This window comes from Schistosoma mansoni, chromosome 1 (assembly GCF_000237925.1).
Source record: "Schistosoma mansoni strain Puerto Rico chromosome 1, complete genome".
In the NCBI taxonomy this organism is placed as follows: Eukaryota; Metazoa; Platyhelminthes; class Trematoda; order Strigeidida; family Schistosomatidae; genus Schistosoma; species Schistosoma mansoni.
This window is the reverse complement of record NC_031495.1, coordinates 30,865,783-30,880,608: the sequence shown is the minus strand read 5'-3', so window position 1 is coordinate 30,880,608 and position 14,826 is coordinate 30,865,783. Positions and strand designations below refer to the sequence as shown.

The window sequence follows — 14,826 nt, the reverse complement described above, 5'->3', positions numbered from 1 at the left end:
AGGGTGCAGGGTTAGAAATAAGTCAAATTTGGGGTCGGTAGCCCCTGTTTGCAGGTGGTGAGAGACGATTGTCTTCAAGCTGCTATTAGACTGGAATAAAAGCTACGTAATAAGCACAACGATTGCGAAAATCGAAGTGTGACGTGAAAAATGCTGTTAATAGCTGATAAAGAACGACATCTAAAATCCTCAACATGTTACATGTGAGCGAGAACCAGTGGCATGACTTTTCAACCATGCCAAACTATACAATCACAATTTTCATGTCACATTCATATTTTGGTGTCCCTGAATTTTTTTGTGCAAACAAATAAATAAACAAAGTGATATAGGTAAACAACTAAATCAGATGCGAACTTATTCGGTTAAGGTAGGAGAACACAGGCCGAAAATAACAACCAGCATTATTCGCAAATATGACTGAAATCGTAAACAACCATCTATTCGACGATACACCTGATTGAATTCCAGAACGATTGATGAAAGTAAGAACAACGAGTAGAGATCACATATTAATCAGATATAATCTTAAGTTTAGACAAAAAAGTACAACCTAGTAAATAGGTTAACCAATGCTAATCTCTGACATATTCATATTCCTCATAAATTACTGTTGTGATTTTTCTCACCACTAACATTCATCAAATGACCTCATTTGTTTATCTATTAGTTTGTGTCAAAAGTTTACTTTCGATGAATAGATTACATTAGAATGAGGAAGGCAATGAACTAATGAAATTGTATGTTTGAAAAAAACATTTTGGTTATGTTGTTTTTAATCCGGAATTTAGTTTAGTAGTGCTATCATCAACATAATGGACAATAATAATAATAAAAACAACGACAACTCACTGATTATTTGTGTTTAAATCTTTAAGCAGAATCTATGATTCCAAATGATGTCAAATAAATCGTGTTAGTTGAATTTGTTTATTTCTATCATTTGTACTATTAACAAATGACCTCAACTGTTAGACTAAGTGAAAGTATTTCTTATATGAATTGAAATAAAAGTATATTATTCATTTCAACAATAACAATCCATCAAAGACAGATATAATTAGAGCAACCAAATGTTTTACTTCATCAATAAAAGCTCGGATTATCAAGCATTTATATAAACATTCCAGCAAATAGTTTCCCAAAAATATTTAGAATAGTTTACTTTTCGAAAAACACTATTGTATAGCGAGTTCTAGATTATAGTCTCCCTTATTGTGTACTATTTGGTACTAACTACATAGTGATATAATCAATCACTACACCAATAAACTGTGACTTCAGTACGACGTTGTGAACTTCTCAGAAATATACTGTATTTTTGAGTTTGCTTTATTTATTCATTAGGTTAATAATAGAATTCTGAGAAATGGTCCAAAATACATAATAAGAAAGATGTCAATGAAAATCTCGTAATTCATTTGTGAATTCATAATGTTTTCACAGTGAGGATACTTGGTTGACTATTCACATGAAAATATGTTAGGCAATCTACAGAATGAAAATTGTTAAATAAAACGAAACAATAATAATTTGTCTAGGTCAACTTCTGAAAAAAACATTTTTTTACTATTAATGATCAAAATATTATGATTGAATAGGTAAGAAAATGTGACCAGAATAATGAGAATTGTAGTCATAACAAAATGTAATCAAGCTGTAACCGATATGGTGAATGGTCTATGAAATTATGGAATTTATTTCTTAAAATGGTAATTTCTTTTCGAAAACAATAGTGTTTTTCGAAAAGTAAACTATTCTAAATATTTTTGGGAAACTATTTGCTGGAATGTTTATATAAATGCTTGATAATCCGAGCTTTTATTGATGAAGTAAAACATTTGGTTGCTCTAATTATATCTGTCTTTGATGGATTGTTATTGTTGAAATGAATAATATACTTTTATTTCAATTCATATAAGAAATACTTTCACTTAGTCTAACAGTTGAGGTCATTTGTTAATAGTACAAATGATAGAAATAAACAAATTCAACTAACACGATTTATTTGACATCATTTGGAATCATAGATTCTGCTTAAAGATTTAAACACAAATAATCAGTGAGTTGTCGTTGTTTTTATTATTATTATTGTCCATTATGTTGATGATAGCACTACTAAACTAAATTCCGGATTAAAAACAACATAACCAAAATGTTTTTTTCAAACATACAATTTCATTAGTTCATTGCCTTCCTCATTCTAATGTAATCTATTCATCGAAAGTAAACTTTTGACACAAACTAATAGATAAACAAATGAGGTCATTTGATGAATGTTAGTGGTGAGAAAAATCACAACAGTAATTTATGAGGAATATGAATATGTCAGAGATTAGCATTGGTTAACCTATTTACTAGGTTGTACTTTTTTGTCTAAACTTAAGATTATATCTGATTAATATGTGATCTCTACTCGTTGTTCTTACTTTCATCAATCGTTCTGGAATTCAATCAGGTGTATCGTCGAATAGATGGTTGTTTACGATTTCAGTCATATTTGCGAATAATGCTGGTTGTTATTTTCGGCCTGTGTTCTCCTACCTTAACCTAATAAGTTCGCATCTGATTTAGTTGTTTACCTATATCACTTTGTTTATTTATTTGTTTGCACAAAAAAATTCAGGGACACCAAAATATGAATGTGACATGAAAATTGTGATTGTATAGTTTGGCATGGTTGAAAAGTCATGCCACTGGTTCTCGCTCACATGTAACATGTTGAGGATTTTAGATGTCGTTCTTTATCAGCTATTAACAGCATTTTTCACGTCACACTTCGATTTTCGCAATCGTTGTGCTTATTACGTAGCTTTTATTCCAGTCTAATAGCAGCTTGACGTATTTGTTTCTCACAACCTGGATGAATGTCTAGCAATCCTAATTTGGTTATTTGTAACACTGCAAACTCAGGCAAGTGAAATTCACCATTTATCAATTCAAAAATAGACCTAAATCCGAGTTTCAAGCAAAAATGAGCTCTAAAATCATTTACATATTACTCACCTCCTCAGTTATGATAGTGATGAACATGGGTGTTGGTAGTTGTTAATAAAATGTACGTTGAAGTAATTGAGCGTTAAACTATTTAAGATTACTATATAACTTGCGAATATACAGTTTTATTCATTATAAATATCGTTTTCGACTGAACTGATATATTATTACGTAAGGTATCTGAGAAATAAAAATTATGAGTAACAATTGACGTTGATAGATTTTTCTACCCGCTTTCTGAATTTATACAGGAATTATGTATAACATTACTGTGAGTGCCACATAAGTTAGCCAAATACTCTTCTTAAGTAAAGCGATGCGTGTTTGTTATGAGCATGGTAACTAAAACATGTCGTAGATAATACTAGTTTATGATCTCTCGTATAGGGTTAAAAAATAAATTTCTGTTAACAGAATCCGAAATCACTGACCAAATCATAAACAAAGTTTTAATGCATATTGACGAGTAATCTCTAAATAGTGCTTACCAGTTATTTCATTATTGTATGTAAACAGTGAACTGCTAACAGAATTATGAACATTGTAATTGGATTTTTTTCAGATTTCATATTCGTTCATTTGGTGCCTGAAGTTTGTTTGCTAATACCAAATGACTAGATGAAATTCTAGGAAGGTTAGTAAATGAAGAGCACTGTTTACAGCAAGTAAGACACCTACAGGTACATCATATCAGTTGCTATTTCATTTACTTATTGAATTTGATACCGATAACGAGGTCTAATCGTTTGTTTCACGATTGATTTTTTTTTCAGAATTGCATTATGTAAGCTAGGAAGCTATCCATACGTTTCCTGTTATACAACTTATGACTTCTGTCAACTAGTTAAAAGGCTCAAACCTTTCTAATAATCAAGTCTATGCAGGTGAACAACTTGGCAAATTTCTGAATATGGAAGATTATGTGAAGAAACAATTTACAAATTGACGATAACTGTGTTTCATATTGACTACTGCCATGTTTATTCATCTAATGAATGTCTAAATATAAATATAACAATTGTACAGTTTTTTGCATTATAGATCTTGTTAGTATGTGTAATTATAGTCCGATTCGGTACTAATACTACTTTAACATTAGACCTAGTCCGAAAACGGTAAATTTATCGTGTGATTGCATAATCTGTAAGGTTTTATGTGGAAGTCGCATCACTATCTACACTGACCTATCGTGTCGTGACAATTAGCAATGATGCTTAGTACTTCTGAGGAACACATTTATTCTGGAGATAGAATAATATATTTAATGTGAATAGAAATACGTTAAACATAATGAACACGTCCGCAAGACTGAGCCATGCCATCCAATTGATTAAATGTCTCCACGTCCACCACTGCCGACCTTTTCCAAATGCTACATGTCGGATATACATCTTCTCAGTCATTATATGCTTGGCTTTGGAGACCATGTGGTTAGGAAACAATGCCACTACAAGTATTCATCCGAATATACTGTCACAGTGAAGAAACTTATGCATACAACGCAACATTCTAGCGAAGCATCTAAACTGATGTAATACTTGCAGTCGTGTATAACAACATAAATTCACTTTTAGGCTACCTGTGGAGAGTTGAACTTACATAGTCTTCACATCAGCAGTAGTAAGCTGCTTAACAGTTTGATCTTTAATACCGGCTTCAAATTTTACTTTTCTTCTGAGGACATTCTTCTGGTCCATGGATCACAAACCATCCATGAACTACTACAAGGATGATTGTGAAGCATCTTGTACGATTTTATGACATATTCCTCACCGTCCCAGTTTACACAGAACCTGGATTGGCAGTTTACAAACTTAGACCTTAAACATCACATGTTAGTTAAAGTTTTCCGGGTTTCTTATTCACTGTTAGACCTAGTGGTTTACGCCTATGACTAAATGAGCAACGAAACACCACAAATATGTATTTAAATCTCATGTCCTTCAGCAGTTTACCTTCGCCGCGAATTTACTGAGTATGTGTAATCTGAGAATAGATAGAATTATTCTCTCATACTTTTTGAAACTCCTTTAAGACACCATCAAATTCAATTCAGCCTCCGAAACGCCTGTTCAGTATTATGCGTTGAAACGCCTCGCTTAAGTCCACTGGAATGTCTCTTGAACACGAACCACTACAAAAAACACTTAATAATTATTAAAAAAAAGTTATTTCTTGCGATAATACTTTAATAACTGAAGAAAACACTACAAACATCTAGGACTTACCGGTTACTCGAGATTTCGTCTTAATTCTTGCGGAAAAAAACGATTCACACAAAATCAGAGTATCTTTTACTGTTAATTTATTCTAAATACGCAGTGTTGTGAACCCCAACAAATTTTAAACAAGGACAGTGAGGCTCAGTAGGGTAATTGGTATTCCAGGTCAATTTACGAAGTAATAATAGAGCCAAATTGTACACTACAAAACAGAGGAAGCTAAATTAACGCTTTTCGCATTGATTTCGCGAATTTACTGCAGAAAAACACGGCTCAACTACGAGGAAACCTGACATTCGTGCAACCCAACGGACATCCAACAGACCCTCAACAACTCAAATACGGAATGACCGCCTCCCGTCAGGCCGTCCAAGGTCGTTAAAACGAAACGGCGGACGGCCTTAAAACTCGCTGACTTTTTTACCGTGCCTAAAGTTTTAGACAACGTTAGTTAAGTGAATGAATGACCCCTAGATAACAGTCTTATGAAGCTTTATTACATACCATAGGATGAAAAAAATTATATGATGACTGAAACTCGAGAAAATGTCACTTGTTATCCAACTTTCAATGATCTCTGTGGAAGTAAATTCTTAAAAGTACGTCTATTATTTCGTAGAAATTCGAAAAATATACTCAGCGTTAAATAATAGTTTCTCAGGGAAAAAAATTCAACTATCAGAAAAGTGTATAATATGTGAGAAAATCTGTTAAAATAACAAAATTGTGGTTTTAACAAATATGAACTCGTGAAAGATGACTGTTTCACACACAATTTCACTGAATTCGCTTTAACTAAGAATGTATCCAAGTTTACTTGAATAAGTATGTTAAATTTTTGCAAATTATAGCATTATCTTTTTTGTTTGGTTAGAAGGATAACATCTCCCATTGAGACTGAACAAACAAGAAACTTTTTAAAGTATGAGGAAGACTACTAGAGTATATAAGTAGTTAAACATCTTTTATGAAAAAGCAAGCTATCCAATTTTTGATCTCATTAACGAAGTAGTCTTTGAATAATCCTATTAAGATGTTGACACTCAACAATTTAAGTTGTAATTGACCCTGTTTAGTTAACAAAAATAAAGTATTATAATTTTCATTGTTATTATATATAAATAATGAAACTGTGGGAAGTAACCAAAACGATGAAGAATATCCCTGACTGATACTAGGTGAAATATCAAAATACAATAATTAATTAGATTGTTCATAGTTCCACAATATTACGAACTGACTGAAGTTGAAATGTGTTCTTCATTATGTAGAATAAGAAAACTGAGACTGTCACGAGTCCGAAAATTTCAAAATTCTAAACTCAATCAGTACATAACACAATACTAAAATATCGTAGAAATTAGAATAATAATATTTTTTTAATCGTTGAAAAATTCCCATTGTATTAAAACATGATTATATCATAATTGTGTTTTAAAATAATATTTGTCTAGTGACACTGTTATTTACCAGTCTACCAATCAATTTCGGTTGATAGTAAAAAGTAACTCCAAAATAAAATCCATTTCGGCAAATCATACTTTTGAATAAAATGTAATTCTTGGTGGTTAATGTTTACAGTGACTACATATCATTAATATACGTTAATGTGAAATAGGCACTGATGATTTTATTTAGAATGAAAACGAAAGCTCTATAATCCAACCATTCAATATGAAAAAACCATCATCATCAACAAGAGATCAGTATTATATTTGACTACTGAAGGTCAAACGACATTTTCATACTTCGACTGATCACCTTTAAACTTTAAATCGTGAAATTTCGAATAAAATGAAAGATATCCATCAAATTCAGTTAAATATGTCCATTTTGAGGTTTAACATTTTCTCAATTTTATAGGATATTTCAAGTTAGACAACAATTGTACTCATAAAGTAGCTGAAATAATAAAATGAAATAAAATAAATTTCTACATGAAATTATCAAATCTAACAAACAAAACAGATTTGAACATACATAATGAATTTTTGTGATCAAACAAATGTATATTTTCACAAGATGGTCTTGTGGAGATTTTAGTAATTTTATATAGTTGAGATCATGAATTAGTTGAAGCTAGACCACCATAGAAAACCTGAAAGCACTGGGCGGCCTTTTCAACCTTTTTGTGGGACTCATTGACAGTGCACACCCACGATCTTTACTCCCGAGATTCGAACCCAGGACCTATCAGTCTCGCGCGCGAGCGCTTAATGTCTCACAATAGAACGAAACGGCCTTCCAGGTTTTCCATGGTGGTTTAGCTTGAATTGATTCATGATCTTAACTATTAAAATTATTTTCATTTACTCGAAGAAAAATGGAATAATGAAACTTTGAAACTCGCGTACATGAATTTCAAGTCTGAATGAGTAAATATTCGTCCAGAAGTAACATTAACCTCTCATCACAACAGTTATGGGTGTATAAGTAAACAAACTGATTTCAAAAATAGTATATTGTCTGATCTAAATATTAGACAATATTTCGTTATATATATATTTTAAAACAACTAATTAAATATATATTGTTAGTTATTAATAATTACAAGAGAGTGGATAACGCGTTGGCGTTTGAAGCGAAAGGTACTGGGTTCGAGTCCCAGAATGAACATTAACTTTGAGATGGAGGTACATCCAACTGGCGAGTCCCAAATAGGACGAAACGCGCCACCTGGATTCCATTGCTAGTCATCTTTGCTTATAATTGTAAACAGTGTTGAAATTTCAAAACTTCATTTGTACATTTTTATGAAAAATTCACAATTATTTTATTGTATCGTTTGAATTCATAAGTAAAATTAATATATTATGAATGTTTCAAAGCTTTTCTGATATTTAAAAGTGACGCAATGTCATCTGTAAAAAAATAGTATCATATGTCTACGTAATTTATTCTACGTTTGTTTACCAGTAAACTCAACCTGTAGCTCTTCTACTGTTACTACCGGTCCCAAGTCCAGGTAAAAGAGGAGAGTTAGCCATGAAGTTAGTAAACTAGTCCCGTAGAAAACAACTTTGCTGAGAAAACTTTATCATTTACTAGTAATCAGCTGGATTGAAATCAAGTGATCACTAATAACACAGACTTCAAGATTGAATACAATATATTCTTTACGACAGCTCATAACTTGAAGAGTCAATAAAGACGTTTACCATTCATTCATACTGAATAACAGAGTAGCAAATGCAATTAGAATGGAATAATCATAAAAAAAAGATGTATAAACAGAACCAAACAAAATGCCTACTTCTAAATCATACTCTATCTAAATACAAAATTTAATAGCAATTAATTTCTTTTCATTTTTTCAAAGTTAAATTTCAACTAAATTATGTCAGTACAGACACACTGAATGGTAGGTAATCATGTTTCGTATCAAGTGTATAGAACAGCCAAGAATTTCACTTACGTGGTCTCAAAATGTCATCTTTTAGATCTATTACAAAATCTACATACTGATACACTGAAAACTGGTAAAAAATTTTCTACGGAATATTTATACCCCGAAGAGGAAAAAAAAGAAAAGAAAGTAATTTGTTTAAAAATGACCATTTGTGTAGAAAATAATCTCCATTAAGTTACAGGAAACCGATTACAACTTTTAAAAAATTCATAAAGCACATTATATACACAAAAGTCAATTTTTTGTGATTTTTATTCACTGAATATGAAGTGATGCGAAAATTTAAATTGTTTACTCAACTTAGTTTGTAATTCAGTTTTATACTAAGTTCAAGGTATTTACTTTAGTTATCAAGTTTCAATATAAACGTCATTTAGTCACCATATTATTACGAACAAAAACAACCTATATCAGTGTTCATGTAAATATAAGATGATAAATTCTTTTTATTTCAAGATTATCTGATACTTGAAGAAAACTGGTTACGGCAGTGAAGAATCCATAATATCATAAACGTTCCAGTTATATGTATCATAATCATCTTAAAGAAACAGAGTAAATAATTCATATTCATAATTAACAGCGAGTTCTTGGAACAAATCTAGTTTGTGAAGCCAACTTTTGCAAATATTTTGATGCTTACACCATAACTGGTATATGAGAATTTATCAGATTTCAGTTGCAACTAAAGTATTTGATAGAAATTTCACTATTTTATGAACATGTTTACTATGGTTACCATTTTCTATTTTCATATATGCCTGACTACATATTTTTATTCATGATATGTAAGCATTCACTTATATTCGTAATACTTTTTCTATTTGAGAGGAAACTTCGTCGCATTGAAAAACCGTAATATTTTCTTGGAAATGTTTTAGTGTTTATATTTTTTCTTCTACCCTATTTAATATGAAACGATAGTCAAAATAACTGTTACAATTAGTTAAATTTTAATAGTTGAGATCATGAGTCGATTGAAGCTAGACCACTATGGAAAACTTAGAAACATTGGATGGCCGTTTCGTCTTATCGTGGGTCCTGGTTTTAAATTTCGTGAGGCGAGATAGTGGATCCTCGCTGCTGAGTCCCACAATGAGACAAAATGGCCGTCCAGTACATCCAGGTTTTCCATGGCGATCTAGCTTCCATTGACTCATGGTCTCAACTATTAAAATTACTACAGCATCCATAAAAACCCTTTTTTGAAATTAATTTAATCTTCGAAATAATTGTCATTTTCGTTTCATTGTACTTTGGTGCATTTTCCATGTTTAATAATTCTGATAAAATCCTTCTGGAATTTTCCTGATTTTAAATATTTTACTTCAACATTACTAGTCAGGCATTGTTAATCATTCGATCATCTTTTTAATACTGACTATTAATTCTATTTTTGATAACATTACACAATGGCTACATAAATTTGAAATGTTGCTAAGCAGAATTCTATACATAAACTGAATATTGAATAAATAATTTCCAACATAAAAAGCTTTTTTTTGATAAAGCTCTACTTGTGGTAAATCTTGAACAGTATAAATAATAAGTAGTATAACAATAATTGATTTTAAGCTTAAAAGTCAGCACTGTAGTTTGAATAGTATAGCCGACTAACAATCATAAATAATTAACTACACTTGACAATGTTATTAATAATTTTAATACAAACAACTTTTAAAGATAATTTTATATAGTTGAGATCATGAACCAATTGAAGCTAGACCACCATAGAAAACCTGGAAGCACTGGAAGGCCGTTTCGTCCTATTGTGGAACTCCTTAGCAGTGGTCATCCACGATCCCGCCTCGCGAGATATAACATGTGTTACAGATTGATTAATAACTGGGTAGTACTGGGTAGTTACAATTTGGTTGACTCTATAACAATTTGCTTTTACAAACTCGGAGAGGATTTAATTCTGGTTTTAACCGTTGAAGTGAGCGTGGTAACTTTAAACTACAGAGTTTAAATCTTATGTGCTAAATATTCAGCTTAGTACTAATTCACTTAGAGAAAAAAGAATATATATCCACTATTTAATCATGCACACACAAAAATAGCATCTATTGTTAATAATGACTAATTTTTTTTCAAAATAACAGCGCCGGTCAGAGAGAAAAATGTTGGCATTTCGCTGGATGTTGGCTAATGAGCAGGTTCAAAGCTTTCAACATGAATGTGACTATAAATGCACAAATTATACTGAAAGTACTATTAAAGATTATATTTCTTGCTATTTATAAATAACAGGAAGAATAAAGAGCTCAAGCACTTTCTCATTTCATATATTACTCACTAACAACTTGTCAAGCGTTCATAGATATCAGTAAATCAATTGACTATTCATTAACTGGATTCTTCATTTGTTATATAAGAATTAATTACTTGAATCAATTGTTCAGATCAAACTGTTTAAAATGAACTATGCCTTTTAAAATCTCATTAAATTGTTAATTATTTATAAATTAGCTTTGAAGATTATCCAACTAGTTTACGTATTAAAATAAACGACCAAACAACTCGCAATAAAATTTCTTGAAATACCTAAAATTGCTTGATTATTTCTAGATCTAATATTTTCGATATCTTTACTGTGAGAATGTGTTTTACTTTTAAATAAGCAATAAAATATAGCATATTCAAATCGATCATATAACTATTCGTAAACTTCGAACTATACTCGATTTTATGGATGTTTACTCATCGGTTAACGATTTAACTTTATCTATAAATGTTGATTCGTTTTTATAATGTAAATATAAACTAATCTAATTTATGCGGGTTTTTTTTGTGGAGATTTTTAGTAATGTTATTATATATAGTTGAAAGCATGAGTCAATTGAAGCTAGATCACCATGAAAAACCTGAAAGCACTGGACAGCCGTTTCGTCCTATTGTGGGACTCCTCTAATCAAATTTATCTTTGCATATTTTATATTTCTCACAACAACAAAAAACTATCTAATTAAAATATTTACAAACGATCTGAACAAGAACTAAGCATTTTCTATGAATAAGCTTTATTAATAGTTAACACTGATATCATGGTTACATTTCATTAAACCTACGTTTAGTTTTCTGTAAATTTATCTGTATCATACCTCATGATCCTAATGAAAAATTTTTTTGTTTTGCAACTAATTATAAAATATGCTTAATATGGAAAAATAAAATGCATAGTTACTGACCAAATCGATTTTAATTATATCCAACACTTTCTGAAAAAAAAAAATTTTGGATTTACAAAATCGGGTTAATAAATTGTAGCTTGACAAAAAATGAATGAACAAAATATTTACCTAAAAATTTTATTTACCTAAAAATTTCAAACAATATTAATATAACAAGCTAGAAGAAAATGAAAACCCATTCGAAACATGATTGATAAACAAACATAATTATCATTTATTGATGATGTAATGTACGTATATGAAATTATGATAAATAAAAGGTAGGAGAAAAAATGGTCTCAAGTGTAAGAAGGCAAAAACAATGATATTTTTTTGTGTGTTGCAGTTCATATTATCAGTATGTATATATATAAATATATTCTTATAGTCATTCTCTTTAATATTGATTTTTATCATTTTTACAATTGCTCATTTCTTTTTTAAATGTTGATATTCCCTGACGATAAAGTTTTGATTTGATATAATAAATTAATAATCAATAATATTATATTTTAATAAATATTCGATTTTTTATTAATAAGTCGATATAAACATTGTTCTTTAGCTTTTTTTGGTTCCAAACCCATTAATGTCCAATCACATGGATTATAAAAGGATTCTGTACCACCACATATAACTTGTTCATAATTTAATTTTTCCATAAATTTTTTCTGAAATAAAAGTAAATTCAATGAATATTTATCTTTTAAGTAATATATTAAAGTTAATATACTTTTATATAGAAAGATTTTACTTTATAGAAATAATTTTTTTACAGAAATTTTGATTATACTACTAATTAATTCACGTTCATTAGTATATTGTGTTAAACACATTTAAGTAGTAATTTCTTGTCAATAGTATTATGTTATATTGTTTTAAATAGTGTATCTGAAGTTATTGGTCTTTTTAATCACAAATAGAATACAATTATTATCAGAAGGGGTTTTGTGGAGATTTAGTATTTTCATAGTTACAAGCATGAGTCAATTTAAGCTAGACAACCAAGGAAAACCTCGAAGCAATGGGTGGCGCACTGCTGAGGAGTCCCACAACAGGACGAAACGGCCGTCTAGTGATTCCAGGTTTTTCCATGGGGGTCTTGCTTCAATTGAATCACGCTTGCAACTATGAGAATACAATTAATTTTTTGTGGAAATAAATTTATTGGAATATCATTATTATCTGCTACTTTGAATGATCAATCATATGTAATTAACTAGATACACATCTAAATTCTATTGAATACTCTCCGAAATGACATTTTATAGAAGAACATTACATATGTTTACATTAATTTACTCTATTCATTTGAATTCATGTAATATGAGAAGTATTTTTTTCTTCTTCATATAAAAACAATCATAAAGTCTTAACAGTTGAGATGATGAGCCAATTGAAACTAGACAGACATGGTTAATCTGGAAGCACTGGACGGCCATTTCGTCCTATTGTGGGACTGCTCAGCAGTGCATATCCACAATCCCGCCTAGCGAGATTCGAACCCAGGACTTATCAGTTTTAACTAGAGAAAACGTCAAACTGTATGTATTTTATCTTATATTCTAAACATATTCTTTGATTTATTCGTTATTTGATCAATTTATAAATTAGTTTTATTTTAAAATATTTGATTTAAATAATATTTTACTCACCATTTTTGAATTTCTTTCCCAAACATAATGATATGATCCATGAGTTGTTGCTCTTAAAAATTGTTCCGCTGTATATTTAATCAATGCTCGATTAATTTCATTTGTTGCTGAAACTCTAAGTGTTGATATAAATGCCGAGCTAGATGGTATTGGTGGAGTATTTGGTTTAGCCCATTCATAACATTTAGTAACAAAGTCAAGAACTGATGTTATTCTACCTGGTGCATACATATCACCCAGTTTAGATGTTGATAAAACTAAGTTGGCACCATTCAATTTACTTTCTGAATCATCAGCTTGTAGAGTTATCTAAAAAATGTCAAAAAAATATGATAATAAACATGTAGTAGACATATGTCAAAACACCCCAATGACTTTTCTAAAATGATCACTTATATTCAACAACATACACGTGGTTAAAATTGGTAAAGAACATAAAGCATATTTTCATGCATATCAATAAAATTCTCAAGTACATATATATTTTAAAGACGGATGAAGAAAATAAAAGCACTTACAGAGGACATCAGTTGATCTGCTGATTTCCAAGCAAGATATATGTGTGTATAATACATTGAGTGAGGAATGTCTAAGTCATGTACTTTTGCTTCACCTTCCTCCGTGAGATTAGTGAAATAACTAACTATTCGGTACAGTGGTGCACTGGTTATTGTTTTTATAACATAGCCTTTGTTAGACTGATTACTTAGGTTCAGTCTTGTGTCTTCCGATTTTAAACCGTTGGAATATGATGTTACGACTGGAACAAATTTAGGAGAACTCATAATGGTGCGTAATATTATTGCACAAATGAAAATGTATGCATACATCATCTACAAATAAAATGAAACAACAGGATGAAATACAAAATATGTATATTTACCCTTTGGAAAATTTCAAATGTTCGTTTGACAAGTTATAAGTAAGATTTTATCACGTTTACTATCTACTTATCGTGTGTATATTTATATTTTTCTTAAACCTATGAGAGACATATGATTTTGAAGTCATAGGTTCGGCTTATTAACCAATCCCGTTAGTAAGCCATAAGAATAATATTCTCCCCTAGATGGTGTTATCCTTCTTTCACAATAGGTAAATTTTATTTTTAACGGGATATAATTGGTTAATAGTATGCATCCCCTTAATAATAATGTTATTTTTATTTAGTCAGTATAATATTAGAAATATATGAGCAGGGGCATTAAATTAAAGCAAGTAAATGTAGCTGAAGATTTTTAGAGGATAGATCATATCAAATTCTCAGAATGAATCTTGTTATTTATCCATTAATAAAAATGGAACATAAAAGTTGACAATTTTAACCTTAACCTGTATGATAAATCTATTTACTTAACGTTTATTACTAA

General features: G+C 30.3%; 1 protein-coding gene across 1 annotated transcript in view; it reads right to left on the bottom strand.

Annotated features, from left to right (window-relative positions):
* The window catches only part of Smp_173630 (hypothetical protein), a gene marked incomplete at both ends in the record, with an annotated part of 17,638 nt that extends 3,397 nt beyond the window's left edge, over nt 1-14,241 (bottom strand). Inside the window, 2 exons of the mRNA XM_018794025.1 lie at nt 13,457-13,765; nt 13,975-14,241. Of these exons, the coding sequence (XP_018648479.1) occupies nt 13,457-13,765; nt 13,975-14,241 (576 nt within the window). The remainder of the gene's footprint in view (nt 1-13,456; nt 13,766-13,974) is intronic.
* Nucleotides 14,242-14,826: the final 585 nt, after the last annotated feature.